At 42.6% G+C, this 15,847-nt stretch overlaps 1 protein-coding gene across 2 annotated transcripts in view; it reads right to left on the bottom strand.

The window, feature by feature from the left end:
- GLIS3 (GLIS family zinc finger 3) overlaps positions 1 to 15,847 on the bottom strand; it is a 443,148-nt gene that overhangs the window by 58,545 nt on the left and 368,756 nt on the right. For both annotated transcript variants that reach the window (XM_026519269.4, XM_026519265.4), the window contains exon 6: positions 6,700 to 6,844. In XM_026519269.4, the coding sequence (XP_026375054.3) occupies positions 6,700 to 6,844 (145 nt within the window). The remainder of the gene's footprint in view (positions 1 to 6,699; positions 6,845 to 15,847) is intronic.

Raw genomic sequence — 15,847 nt, 5'->3', positions numbered from 1 at the left:
GGGAGCGAGTTCCTACTCATGCCGAAGAGAGTTGTCCCCCTTTTCCTCTGAATAGTGAATACACAGTTCGCTTTCTGCAGACCCTCCTAGAAGGGGGGACTAGGACTCTCATGGAACCCCCGGGGGAAGGCTGCGGCGAAGATGATAAATCCACAACCCCTTGGGGACATGGTTAAGTGTTCACAGAGCTGCTGGACCCAGCAGAAGCCGGCCATGAGCAGCTACATTCACGGAGAGAGACCAGGGTTGGAGGTGAAGAGGTGAGGCCAAGGCAGCAACCAGAAAGGGTGTCACGAAAGCCAGCACCGCCTCTGCACTTCCTAAGAAAACTGATATGATGCTAAGGAGGAAGCCGTAACTTCTGAGGTGTGCTGCCAGCTGGGAAGGCGGCCTTGATGCTGTGAGCCGTGGCCAGGCAACTGAGTGGGGCAGGCCACTGTCTGACAGTACGGAAGACACGATAAAAGCAAGCCTTCGGTCACGTGGAATGAGCCAATTCCACGATGCCCTCTTTATTCAGTGCCTGAAAGATGCTTTCTTATTACTGTTAACAGTAAAATGCAGCAAATAATATCCAAGTGGATTCAGGCATGTCCTTCACTTTCGAGTTTTATGATAGTCACATTTATTTTCAGTGCTAAGACAAGCGTCAAAAAAATGAACTTTCACTATGTGAACGACAAGCACCTTGAAAATGCCCACTTTTTCTTTATTCTTCACGTGAAAGACACACACCTACCTATTTCTCCCTTTCCTTGGAAGGTCAGGACTTTGGACCCAGAAATCAATCTGGCCCAAAACTTCCTAATCGCGAAACTATTAGCTCCTCATTCCATAAATTCTATCCTGAATTCTCTGTCTTGCCATCTGTTACCCACCTGCTTGTGGGTACACTTGGAAGTACATGCAACCCTTCTTTCTCACACTCGTTTGAATACTAGCAAAATAACATAAAATCAGAACAGAAGAAATAACAGTGTAAAGATAACCAAGACTTTGCTCAATGGGAATAAAGTTACAACCAACCCAGCTTTACTTCTTCTCCACGAGGTGTGGAACAATTTTTGCTCATCCACAAAAAAATATTTTTACAGCAAAAACCTGTACATATTATAAAACTGAATAATTCAGCTTAATCTTGCATGAAAAACTAACATGAATACAAGGGAGTAAGTGGATATGGGAAATTGAAGCACCAAATTAAGCAGCTTGCAAACATATAAAGTCATTAACATTAGCTGCATACATACAAATGTGCCCTGTGCTGGCTGGGAATCACAATTTTAATTTTCTTCAGTTGGGTAGTTACAAGATCTCACTCTTAATCAAAATATGAGTAATGCCATTTTAACACCGGTGGGGGGAGAGGAGCTTAATATCCATTGATAGGTTTTCTGTAATGAGAAACAGAAACATATATTACGGGGCAATTTTTTTTTCACTATTTGATTCAGTTTTATTATCTTTGTAAGTATTTAATTATAAGTACCAGAGCAACATTATTTATTTCTCATTGTAAATATATGGCATATTGGCTATAACATTAAATTGTCTTCTGTGGACAAATTTCCATCCCGTGGTTTTCAAGTATAAATTTTGCTCCAATTTTCCAATTATTATTTTTTTAAATTTCACCTTCATTGAGGTATAACTGACATATTAAGATTGTAAGATATTTTCAAGTGTACATTGTGGTGATTTGATATACTATCTACACATTGTGAAAGGTCCCCCCCATTTCGTTAATTATGAGCAATTCTTATTGTAACTCCCACCTGTCACACCGAGATCATGTTTTGCTAGAACATTCCCACATTTTATGATCCAGAGCAGTAGTTTTCAAAGTGTGTTTCCTGGACCAGCAGCACCCAGTGTCGCCTGAGAATTTGTTAAAAATCCCTGGCAGAAATTCAAATTCTTGGGACTAACTCAGATGTACTGAATGAGAAATTCTGGGAGTGGGGCTCCCCAGCAATCTGCATTTTCCCAGGTTTTCCACGTGATCCGATGCACACGAATGGACTGGCTCAGGGCCGTGGGAGGCGAAAGCTAGAGGTCAAAGCTATCAGTGCCTGCAACAGAGCAGAGCGGAAAACTTGCTGCCCTTTCTGATTTCTGATTTTCTTTTCTTTTTTTTTTTTTTTTAAGATTTTGTTTATTTTTTAGAGGGAGAGAGAGAGAGAGCACAAGAAGGAAAAGGGGTAGAGGGAGAGGGACAAGCAGACTCCTCGCTGAGCAGGGAGACCGACAACATGGTGCTCGATCCCACGACCCTGAGATCATGACCTGAGAGGAAACCGAGAGTCGGATGCTTAACCGACTGAGCCACCCAGTGCCCCCCACCCCCACTGATTTCTCAATCCAACTTGGTAGATGAACCACAGATATAAGGGATGTGAAGAACAGTACAAGATTCTGACAGCTCAGTTCTGAAGCAGCAGTTCAAGGCAAGGTCAGAAGGGACATGGAAAAGATACTGCCAAATGTTTCCCTTTAAATCACTTCTGTAAGCCCAGTGTCTGCCTCCTTCTGGCCACCACCAGGTCCAAGTCCTTCTGTCCCTTTCTCACCTCTGGTGAATTCTAAGCAAATCACTGCTTTTGAAGATCATGCAAGAAATATCTATTGCATTTTTTATAATGCTGTATGCTTGCTTTTATGTAGATCATGTTGTTTGATCTTCACAATTCTGTAAAGTTTAACCTACTGGGAAATTAGTATGTCACTTTAGAACCTTCTAATAAAGTCCCTAAGTTAACAACCACTGTTTGCAAGTAGACTATATGAGACACTTTTATATAAAATTATTTCTAACCCCTGCAACTCTGCAAGCTGCCCCAAGATAGCAAGTGTATTCAATTTAAGAATATAGAAAATGTATTAATACATATACCATAAATTACATTAAAATGCAACATTAACTATTTCATGAAGTATGTTAAATCTTGCATAGATTTAATATGGTGCTGTTTATTACAAAATGTGATGATATTGTGAGAGAGAAGGCTTTATTTCCCAGTAATGAGGGCGAAGGGAAGGCAATGACAATGTATGACTTCAAAAATTCCTGCCCTAAAAAAAGTCTTTTTTGTCTTTCTACAATTCTCTGTAATATTTGAGCATCGTACTTATATTTCCTCCTGAAAAATCTAACATTATGTTCAAAGTAAAAATAATTCAACAGAACTCGCAAGATCTAAAACATGATAACTATTTTATAACTCAAAACAAGGGGTACCAATACAATCCCCCCACTCTTGCATACTTCCTTGTTCTAGCCGCATGAGCTGCTCACTCAATGGGTGGTTTTCGTGGGACTTGAACATCTCAACCGCACTGGTCTCTATGAGGCATTCACGGCTAAGGCCATTTACAAAGATCATGGTTTACTGAACTGGTAGGCAGTTTTGGTTTGGAGGGAGCCATAAGTTTTGTGACCACCCACGGGACAGATCCTCTTCCATAGAGCATTCTCTGTTAATGAATAGACTCTCATGGTATTGCAGACTCACTCACTGTATGCTCATCAGCTCCATTAGGTTCACTGAGGAAGCTGACAAGACCTTCTTCATGGGCACTAAGCCTTGAGAGTGGCCACCTTGGTCTGCCGACTGTGAAATACTTCTCACTCAGATGATCAGATAAATCACCCAAATTTATAGGCTAGTCCGGAGCATTATCTAGATATCTAGGGTACAGAACTTCTGAACAAAAGGGCAGAAAATGTAAGTGAGCCATCCTTGAGAACTGCTCATCGTTGTCCTGGCCTTTCCATTAGGGCACAAAATTGCTCTCAAGTTAGCTCAGGATCGGGTCTGGGGAGCCTTGGGATTTTCAGAATAGTAGGCAAGTAAACACCTCAATTTAAAGTAGTCCTCAGCGTGGCCTCAAGTGATATTTTAGCTGCTTGAACCTCGAGCACTATTTCCTTCCACAAAAATAGAAGTCTTTTCCGGCAACCCTTTCCAACCAAATTCTGTCTCATCAACTGAAAACGGTCTCAGTAAGGGAAGCCAGCACGTTAGGAGACTTGTAAGATGTGTATGTGTCAGAAATGACACCTTCCCTGTTCTCCTTAGTGCTCTGCAAACTATCCCTCTCTTGGAATCTCACAAACTGTTATTTACTAAACCACTAAAAATTTCCATTTCAAAACCATGACTTCTTCAAACTACAAGTCTTCAATCATATGGCTTCTAAAATATCTTGGTGCCTATTGCTAACCGGCTTCTGATCCTCCATCTATACGGACTCAACAGGTTTCCATCCAAACATTTTTATGATAAATCAATTTACTAGCACTTAGAAGTATAAGTGCTTGACAATCATTAAACAAATACTTTCTCAACATTGTGTAGCAGAAGGTAAAAGGAATGGCTCCAAGCACTTTTACCATTTAGCCAAGTCTTAATCTTTGTCAAATTGCCTTAACACTTTGGAGTTTACATTTAACTAATTGATGAACAGCTTCATTTTCCTTTGGCATTTTTCACCATTTGGCTTCTTTCCATAGATCTTTGGTACAGGTCTGAAACCGGTAGAAACATGCACTCCTGGCATGTGCCTTTCTAGAACTTCAGCAGGAAGATTTAACATTTTTTCTTTTGTTGTTTTTCCCTCTGCTTTGTTCTGCTCTGGGTTTGTTGTGTATTCAGCAACACGGAAAACTTAATCAATTTTTCGAAAAGGCAAGAACAAAGAAAGTAAAATAGGACCCAAGGGAGAGAGGAAAAAGAAAGAAGTAGGCAACGTAAACTTGCAGTTCTACACTGACCCAAGAAGTAAAGTTCCAAGAACATAGTTCAACAGCATGGCCACCTGCCTGCTTCAAATGCTTCCAGAGTCACAGAAACTTCCAGTCAGTCTGAAGATGCTCTGTTGGCACTGTGACAGCTTAGGCTCCTTGCCCATTGTGGCAGCTCGCCTGCCACAGCTGGAGGTTCAACGCTAAGAGCTCATGATCGTTTTGAAGACCAAATACAGAAAAAAAGTGTCATGAACAAAAAAAGGAAATCTGTCTGGAGTGACAAAGCTGGTTTAACATAAACCTCTTATAAAACTTGAACAACACTACCAGAGGTACTAAACACACACCAGGACAAATGTGACTCCTAAGTTCTGAAAGTCAGCCATACATTCTAGGCCACACACAGCCCAGGTACTAATGTTTTCCACAGATAGAGATATCGTGGCTTCCCAAACCCATTTCCAAGGGTAAACGCAGTAAGACTAGTCCATTACCATAAACTACCTATATTAGATGTTGGGCTGCTTTTCAATCCCGTCTGGTTAGCTGTGACTCTTAACTGCTGGGCACCAGGTCTTTAGTTAGATTATGGATTTCTGGACTGCAGTAAGCAGGGAAATGCTGTATAGGCTGCTGTAAACTGATTGTTAATTAAATGTGCTAGAATAAATGTTCATATATCAAATATTTGGCAAATCAAACAGACATATGTGCAAACAAAAACGAGTCACGCTTTTTCATGTATATATCTAATACAAAATATTTATGTGAGTTGATAACATTGTGCTTTGGTATATTTCATGTGTGAATATGGAGCTGCTCCCAAAACCTCTGTAGGATTTGGTCTGCCCTTCAGATCTCCTAGGGTCTCTAAGAGAAAGTTCCCAGAGCAACTGATAAAGGGCCACCACCAGTGGGACAACATTAAGGATGTCTTGACAAACCCTCTCAAAATATTTGCTTAATGCCCTTTCCCCTGCATTGGGATCAGCTGAGAACTGTTGACTTAAAAAAGTTACACGAGCACAGCTTTTCCTATTCTAGTGTTATGCATCAGTAAGTTCTTAATTCTCTATGGCTTATTAGTACTTTTAAAAAGAAAAAAACCCAGTTTTCTGCCAAAGCCTGGCTCTGGAATCAGATGGGGGTGGCAGTGGGACTTGCGATCCATAGATAATAGAAAATCCCCATTGTCTGGAGCTGGTGGGACTTTCGCTTTCATATTCATAGCATGACAGTAAGAGCTTTCCATACGTGAGGGTGACAACCAACTATGTTTGCACAAGTACATAATCATTATAGAGTGGAAAAGGCACAAAAATCCAGGCTAACAAAGTAAACGAAAAAAATAACTTTCTAATTGCATATTAATCCTTTCCTATTTTTCATTACATAGATGAAATTTTCCAAATGTAGAATCACCTATTCTTCAAACCCAGGCAGAAGGACGCTGGTCTGGGAGTGCCTTCCCATTCCCCTCCCCCCCCCCCCCCAGTGGCTGACAAACCCTTCTTACAAGGTGGCTGACTGATGTGAGATTTTTCTTAGAGACCTGGGGCTTCCTTTTGAAATGCAAACATGACAATAACTGTTCCATTAAGAAATCCACATGCAGCCTGTTACTTGAGTAAGGGGGAAACATTTCCTTTGGGTCTAAATCAAGTTAATAAATTTAAGATACCTGGGAGAGCCGGGTGCACTGGACTTTTGGCAGTAGTCCAGAACTAAGAGAGCTAATGCATTATTTTACTGTGTTTCTTTATGAGAAAAAACAGTCTGCTGCCAACTCAGCTCAGGAATCAGATGGGAAGCAGGGAGGGGGCAACTTGCAGCTCATCGAGAAAGCAAAATACAGATGATCTATACATGAGAATGTTCTCATGTGAGCGTTCCCTCGAACCAGAGCGAAGGGCCTAGCAGAGAACAGCTGACATGGCCTCTGCTGTGGTTACCTGGATAGAGGTCAGGCCCTGGCCCGGGGGAATGTCCCACTGCCCCATCAGCAGCAGCGTCGCGCGGGGAGGTGGCCGACTGCAGGGGCTGCACGGTGAGGCAGTCTGTGAGCAGGTCAGGATGGAGCTCTGCACTGGACCGCAACTAAGAGAAGGAGAAAACAGAAGACACATGAGAAAGGAAAGCTGTCCCTCGGAATACTTCTCAGGAAAGGTGTCACACCCTAAGATTCAATGCAATTCAATTCACAAGTATTTACTAAGCAACGACGGTGGGTCAGGCACTGGGCTTAACAGAGAGTCAATAAGATGGGGACTTCTCCAATGGCAGGTGATTCCGGAAAACGCAGCTAGAGGAGGACTGGACTTCAGTCTTTGATGTTTCTACTTCTGGGAACCCAGTTTCCTATTATACTTCCTTTTATTTGCTCTGTATCTTATCAGAACTTGTAGTGATAACAAAAACAAACTCAAGTATATTTGGTCCAGATTGGAAGGTGCTTTTAAAATACAGACATAGGACCAGGAAAATATCTTGGAGATAACTGAGAAATATCCACTGAGATTTGGTGCCTATAGACTGTACCTTCGGTTAAGTTTTAAAATATGACGGAACATGATTAAAAGCAAAACTCATATCATTAGCAGCCATAAAACCCCAACAGTAAGTTACACGAAAAAAAGCCAACCTAATTTAGATCTTCATTTTATCACAATAAGAAAATAATTCTTTTTTTTAATGTTTTTTTATTATATTATGTTAGTCACCATACAGTACATCCCTGGTTTCTGATGTAAAGTTCAATGATTCATTAGTTGCGTATAACACCCACTGCACCATGCCATATGTGCCCTCCTTACTACCCATCACCAGTCTATCCCATTTCCCCACCCAACAAAATAATTCTTAATAAAGAGTTACATGTAAAAAAAATATCATGCCATAAAAAGGTAAGAATAAAGAATAGGCCAAAAGTTATCTGTTCTCCTTATGAAAAAGAATTTTGAATGTAATTAGAATGGGGAAAATCACAATGAGAGGTTTAGAGACAGAAAAATATCAATCTTCTGCTTCTGTAAAAACATAATACCTTAAAAACATAGAACAGTATTTGCTACAGATACTGCAAATAGTTAGCATCTTCAGTGTTTAAAGAGAGCATATGCATTGATTTTGCTTTTATTAAGACAAAACTAAACCTTCGGATATATGGCTGGAATACACCAACTCCCCCAGCGAGTATTTATGGAGCGTCAGATGCTCCTCCAGGCTCTAGGACAACTGCCGTATAGAATTTCTACTCCAGAGGCAGCCGGTGAACAGCGCACAATATCCCATGTCAGCAGCAGTTAATAACGTGGGGAAGAGAAGTGCAGAGCAGGGAGACTGCTGGAACAGGGGGCACTGCGACCTTAGGCGGAGGGGCTGGCGAAGCCTCTTGGAGAGGGCTCTCGCAAAGAGCCTCAAAAGGAGGGAGGGTGGGAGCCTTGCAGATACGTGGGGGAAGAACCCCCCTGTCTGGATGGTCTGAGAAGAGTAAGACTAGAGCGACACAAGCCTGGGGCTTGGAGAAGAGAAATAAGATGGAAGCAGTGATGTGAGGAGAGTCCGTTCCTTAGAACCAGGAAAGGGCCGACCAGATCACTGAAGGCTTTTAAACTTTCTCCAGCCTGGAAATTACCTTCTGTGTGAGGTGGGACTGCCTCATTGTGCAGCCCTTGGTATGAAGACAAAGATTTTACAAAGGAGAAATAGAAATGAGAATAAACGATGTTCAGCACGTTTGCAAGGAAATGCAATGTCAAAACTTTTCAAAAACTTATCAGACTAACAAAACCTTTAAAAAAGGAGTGGCGGTAAAGGTACAGTGAGAGAGGCATTCATAAGCGTTGGTGGTGGTAGGGGTATATACTGACACAAACTCTCTAGATGGTATCTGGGAATACTGTTTCAAGAGTCATAACTGAAATCATTTCATCTTAGCATCTGTCTTAAGGAAACAGCCAGAGAGGTGAAGGAAGATTTATACCTGATGTTTTAATAATACAGAGCATTATTTCTAGCAATATCCATACTTAGGGAAGGTTATTTAAATGTCCAACTAGGGCTAATAAATGATCTCACATCAATTTGATGCATTATTATGCAACCATTAAACTGAAGTCCATGAAGATAAAAGCAAAACACAAAATTATATATACAGAATGATCATTATATAAAACACTCAGACAAAATACTGTAAGGAAGCATTATAAAATCCAGTATTAAAACTGATTTTTTTCCCAGCAGCAATATTATGTTTTTTTTTTTTTTTTTTTAAATCCTTTCCTCTGCTTTCCAAATTTTTCACATTCCAGTGATGTGCTGGAGCTGGCTCGCACCAATCCAAGAGTGCCGTTCGTGTGTATGTTTCCCAAATTTTCCATGCAATGATGGCAAACTGAGAGCTTGAAATCGGTCATGATGAGAATATTTACACCACGGAAATTAGCAAATGCTACAAACTGGGCCTTTTTCATCTGGAGAGCCGCATGTTAACTACACCAGCACTCTACGGACAATGACTGTGACCCATACTCTGATCACAAAGAAAACAAGAGACACACACAAAACATCAGTGAGTTACTACTCTGTAACTTTAGCATTTCTTGGATCTCAACAAGCTCCGTAAAGAGACAAACACATGTCCAGGTCTTAGTCCAAGAATATGAAAATGGCATAGTGACCCTAAGTATTAGAGAAAGAGCATTTAACACATGTGGTGAGCTAGCCATAATTACATTTCAATTTCCTCAGCTTTGCCACATTGCAATCTCTGACCAAGACCCTCTGAATTAATGGCTAACCCTCTCAGGGCTTTTGGAAGGTATGTTTGTTATTTTGGTACTAACCTAACACATGCCGCGTAAGAAAAACTGGAAAAAAATCAAGGCTTCGAATGAGTTCTGGTGATCACTTTTAATTTATATTTCATCGTTACAATGTGATCTGGGGCCCATATGTTCTACTGAGCATAGATGCGAACGTCTCTCTGCTTTCTATTACTCTAGGGTTTTACAATGATCAGTACTGATGCCATCTTTCCAAGGAATTTCACGGCCATGGACATTCCCGGAGTCAAAGGCAGGCAACTCTTCCATAGCTTCAACAAGTATTCATGGTTTCTGAGAGTGTGATTCCATACGACTTTGTGGGGAACGTTAATTTGGTTTTCTCTGGGATTAGGCATGGTTCTAGAAAGTGCTTCTTAAATCAAACAAGCCTTGGGGAACTTAAACGTAATTTCCAAAGGAAGGCCATACGCATAGGAATGCAGTAATGATGTGCAAGTTTAGTATTATCCTCTCCCTCCCAGATTATTAGACCAGGAAAGGGCCTTCCAGATCATTTAAGGCTCTTAAACATTCTCTAGTCCAGGAATTATCTAAAGGGCGAGGCAGGAAGATATAGCAGGATCTCCTGGGAGGGATGTCCTTCCATATGATAGTTTTATAGTTGGAGTAAGAAACCCAACTATTTATATACAACAAATTACATACTGTATGTTTCAACATCTTCTCAGTTGATAAGAATGTAAAAGAAGATAGAAATTTTCCCAATGGGGGATGATCTCTAACTATGGTTCTCCAACCTGGGCATGTATCGGAATCACCCGTGGGCCCTGCTACAGAGCTGCTCATCAAGTCTGGGGTGCATTTCTAACAAGCTCCCAGGTGACGATGACGCTGTTGGTCTAGCGACAATACTTTCAGAGCCACCGGTCTCTACAAATCCTGATGAGGAGAGCTGAGATCTTTCTGGTTATGGGAACAGGAAATAGCTTGTAGAAATTCGGAATTATAAAAACCAAACTGTTTTTAAGACACGAACCTCATGCAACCATTTCTTATTATGTCTCCCTGCAGACCTCATCATGAGAAATGGTTACATGAGATCTGTGTCTTAAAAACAATTTGGATTTTTGTCTTCTGTCACAGGTTTATAAAAAGAGCTAAAAAAATTTCCAATACTGTCTAATCACCTGCCCGTAGGAGACAGCAAAGAACTTGCCCTTTAAGGAAACTTTATTGGTCTTTACAGAAGGAAGTGACATTTGAACCCACTTATCACCAGTTCATCTATTTTAAAGGGCTGGCTGCTGTGTCACACAGCACTGGGGACCTTGCCTTGTACTGCAGAACGTGAATGGCATTGCCATTGTTCAACTCTGCTGCCCTAACCAAACCCCATGAGTTCCAGAGTAGCTCTTCTGTATCCTTCTCATTCATTCACTGAAAAAAATACTTTTTGGGCCTCAACCATATGCCAGGCACTGTTCTAGTGGCTTGACATACACCATCAGTCAGAGCTGAGAAGATGCCCCCTGAGGAGCTCACATTCTAGAGGCACTGAACAGCAAACAAACTAACCAGATAAGTAAATTTCATAGAAGATGGTAACTGCTATAGAAAAAAGAGAAAAAAGAGAAGGGGTAACTAGCCCGGGAATGCTGGGGAGAACTGTGGCCTCATTGGAAAGATATATTCGAGCAAAGACTTGAAGGAGTTGGGGAAATTAGCTGAGTGCCTATCAAGAGGAAGACAGTTCTAGAACGAGAGCTCACAGAGCACTGCCTTGCTGTCGGCAAGCATCCCATTCATCGTCGGCTGCACACCCCTTTGGCCTGGGATGGCCTTTCTTCTCCCAGTGCAGCTTCTCCAAGACCCAGTTTGTGGCCTGCCTCCTGAGTGCAATCTTTTCTGACCAGGCTGGCCCACAGTGGCCTCCGTCCCACAGTGGCCTCCATGGTGCAGGGAGGGCTGCAGAATATTTGCTTTCAACAATCCTGTGATTGGACCTGTGTTTGGGGCTTTGTTTCCTGTGATGAGTTTAATCTGCACAATTGTGTTATAAAGCCCACGAGGACCTGGCTGACTGACTGCCCTTCGAACTTCCAAAACTCCCCGGGCCTCTGGCAGGGAGGGCCCGGCATGGGGATACAACATACAGCGCCGATGAGATCTGTAAGAATGAGACACGATGCTCTATCTGAAGGAAGTTACAATCTCTGGTGGTATGTGGCTGTGTCTAAAAAATATCATGTGGTCCTGTCTTAAGGACCTCCACTCATGGAGAGTTTGAAAAGATACAGATAAGCAGAAGTATGGCACAAAGGCTGCTGCTGTTCTGCCCAGATCCCCTCTGACCCCTTTGATTAGCTCTGTGCTGACCCCCTCCCCCAGCCTTGGTGTGCCTGTCCCCCAGCTTCTGTGTCCTTTACAGCCAACAGCCAGCAGACCACTCCCCACCCAAACACACAAAGGAACCAGTCACTTGTGCCCGTTTGCCTCTAAGTGGGACAAACTCTGAGACGTGCGTCATCTCCAGAACCCCATATGGGGTCCCTCCTGCCCACCTTCTTCCCCTTCCCTCATTCCTCTCCCAGATTCTCCTGGGATCGCTTCTTTCATAACTCACACGCACCTCAACCGTTGGCTCACCATCTGCTTCCAGGAGCACCCAACTTAGTAAACATCCTGAAGTTCACGTGATGTGGCTCAGGAATGCACAGAGCCCCACAGCGGCACTCACAGGATGCTCAGAGGCACACTGTTTCCTTCTCTTTGGGTCCCGCTCCTCCCAGACACCAGAGGCACAGTAAACAGATGATTATTGGAAGTGGGGTGGTCTGGGCCATTATGGACAAAGCTAAAAGCATATCTGTGGAGTCCAAGTTAAACACAAAACCCAAATTTACAAGAATACTCAGCATTCGAAGGGGCCTCAGGGGTCACTGGGACCAAACCTTCATTGTCAGCATGACTCCCCTACAGCAACCCCATTAAGGGGCTCTCAGGCTCGGCTTGACTCCTGGTAGTTGTGGGCCACTTGCTTCTTCCTCTTGGCACTAAGCCTCAACTTTAGACAGTCCTGATTGTCAGGAAGTATTACTGCATATGGAGTCCTGATCTAGCTCTTAGGATTTTTAGGGCTGCATACATCCTTCTGCTCACGAACATGCAGTCAGGTTCATGGACGAACTAGGAGGAAATGAGACATCTCCAACTCTCCAAAACCAATCCGTGAGTCTTGGAGTGTTAATGATCCTGGGCTTCAATGACCCATTCTCACGCTTAGTTTCTCAGCCTATCCAGGTGCAAGTAAACACATTGGCTCCTTAGCTTCTGTACAATCTCCCATTATAAAATATGTGTTCCAAATGATAGTTTTTCAACGTTAATAATGAAATCACCCATCAAGGCTCGACAAGGTTCCTACATTTGGAAACTTGAGCTGCTTCCCCAACAATGCAGGGATTTTTCCTAATATATAAAAACAAGTCATCGTCAATTGTGATTTGTATTTGTTTTTTGTTCAAGACTATTCTGTTAATGTTTATAAGCTCTCGAAACAAGAGACGGAAATTCTACTCCCGTCATTTTCTCATTTCAGATATGATTGAATAATCGTCCAAGATTAAGTGAGTCAAGTGGAAATAATTAGGAAAGGGAAAAAGGCCCAGATTCTTCAATTTTCAGTTCCATTACATTTTCTTCCAAGAGCAAAGGCATTCTGTTAGTCTGAAGTGAGACATACTTCCAAAGAAAACGAGGCACAATCAAAAGGCTTTTGTTTTCCCTTTCTCCAACGAGCAGAGTCTATCTGGGCTGCGTGTGTGTATGCACCACCTTATAGGGATTCCTTTGTTCTCCAGAAATCAAATGCCACCAAAATATGTTTCTGAAGAAACTCAGCCAGAAGGAAAGACAAGTAGGATTTTTTTTTTTCCAGAGTGTTAAGGTTTAGTACCAGAACATTCTCATCAAGCATTCTCCATGACACTTTGAGCAATGTGGATCTTGGGGAATTAACTCATTGCCGAAAGCCTTAAAAATAATTACAATGAATTAACCTATTCTATTAATTACAATTAATTTCCAGTTGAATCTAAAAATTCTCTCTCTAGGGGATTCCTCAGCACTGACATTTATGAAGTGGTTTTGGCATATCATAGGTAATTAATCTCCAACAATCTGCTATCAAATTCATTTCCTTCGGGAGTGACCAATTTACAAAAAGGAAAAGAAATGATAATGGAGACTTAGAAAAACAGAACTGGAAGAAACCTCTTTGGGAACATGAGGTACTGGCCAATTGCGCACCTGAATTTCTGTAACAGGGGATACCTATCCAGTTTGCAGTGACTCCAAAGGCCAGAAATTTTACCTGTGGCTGATTAATGAACACATCAAAATACTTGCATAGAAGCACAGGCTGGGGTGTATCTCAGTAAGAAACACAAAACATCCATTCCAGTATAACAGATACAACAAAACTGCTGGCTATTCAGTCAAACATGCTGATTGAGGGGAACTGTTCACAGAAACAGATGTCAAAGTAAAAAGGGACTGGGGTCCAATCTTCCCTTGGGCCCGCTCTACGGCAATGCTGTCCCACAGGACCTTCCTCCGTCACAGAAGTTCTGCTCTGAGCTAAGTAGGAGCCACCGGTCACATGTGATTAATGAGCACTTGCAACTGAAGAACCACTTTCAATGTAACTTAATTGAATTTTAATTAATTTAAATTTAAATGTGGGGTGTTACTGCATATCCTGGTGGCAGCTTAGCCTTTGTCTAAACATCTTTGACAACTCACTTCCCTCCAACGTGGTGCCCTCCATTGTTAAATACATCTGATTATTAGAAAGTTCTGCCTCAAGCTGAACTGTAATCTGCCTCCCTGCGATTTCCATGCCCAGGGTTGGGGAGGGATCTCTCCCCTCCACCCGCAGACCACACAGAGCAACTTTGCTCATGGTCTACTTTACGGCTCTTTTAATATTGGAGAAGCCGCAAACTGCTGTAGCATCACCGGATTTCAGCCCTGAGAGTGTGTCGGCCCTCAGCTAGTGTGTCGGCCCTCCCGCAGCAGTGTTTTGTCCCAGGCTGAACATCTACAGATTTTATACAGATAACAGGACAGTGAAGCAGGAGGAGTTTGGGCATTTTAGCTTAACAGACTGTGGTTCAGTGACTGCGTGAGCCTGGGCCGGTACATTCACCAGCCTGCCTGCAGTCTCCCTTCTGTAAAATCAGGATGATAGCACGGAGCCGTCTCGGTTACTCCGAGAAACGGCACAGACTTAGAATGCATTTAAGAATGCCTGGCACAAAGAAGTCACCTACCTGAACTGTCAGTCCCTGCGCTCCGGTGTACCATTTCATTCCACTCACCCCTCCAAGTCCTCTTGACACTGGACCTCACTGGGTGTGCAAATGCGGAAATGATACCCTAGTACTGACAGACTGCACTAGCATCTGACCTGGACAAACACATCCCTTGTTCTAGACTCTCTACTTCTGCCAATGCAGCCTAAAAGAATCAGTAGCTTTTTAAAATCCATGTTACGTTTTCATCCATCCATCCATCCATCCATCCATTCCATTTACTGAGCCCTCACCACGTGTCCAAAACTCTGCGAGGCCTTGGAACTAGAGCCCTGCACAAGACATCTCAGGTCCGTGTCCTGTGGGGTTGACAGAGTGGCTCAGATAAAACTCACCACTAAGTAAACTCCCAAGGTCTTTTTCCACAGGGGAAGCTCGGTATCGCCGAAGGCCCTTTACGTTCAGAAGCGAACTCTGTAAGTGCTACTGGGTGGCACAGAGTCTCTCGGCTGTGTGTCACTCAGCGGGCGACTTCATTTCCCACTTCAGTGCCATTTGCAAACTTGAGCAAAATATTCTCTGGCACCAGAGGACATGTGCAGTCTCTGGCAGAGCGTGAGTTCTCTCTATAAAACAGCGCAGTCTGACACGAAGCCGTTCACAAGCGCTTCCACGGCAGCTTATCTCTGCTACAGAGCACGAGAGATAAGAGGGCAGGCTCTGGGCCCAGAATACCTGGATTTGAGCTTTCGTGTCCTTACTTATTGAAACGTTAGACAACGATAAAACAAGTTGTTAACATCTCTTTAGCTCAGTTTTCGCTGTACGATGTGGGTAATGCCCCCTAACTTCCAAGGTTGTTGTTAGTGGTAGGGAACACAAGACAACGTGAGCTAAGTATTTCACTAACACACAGTATACCGCATTCGATCAATGCCAATTACGATTTCTATTGTTACTTTTTTTTCATTAATATTCAGTGTGGAAGCACCGTAACA

The sequence above is a fragment of the Ursus arctos genome, unplaced genomic scaffold (genome assembly GCF_023065955.2).
Source record: "Ursus arctos isolate Adak ecotype North America unplaced genomic scaffold, UrsArc2.0 scaffold_33, whole genome shotgun sequence".
In the NCBI taxonomy this organism is placed as follows: Eukaryota; Metazoa; Chordata; class Mammalia; order Carnivora; family Ursidae; genus Ursus; species Ursus arctos.
This window is presented reverse-complemented; position numbering and strand designations above follow the sequence as displayed.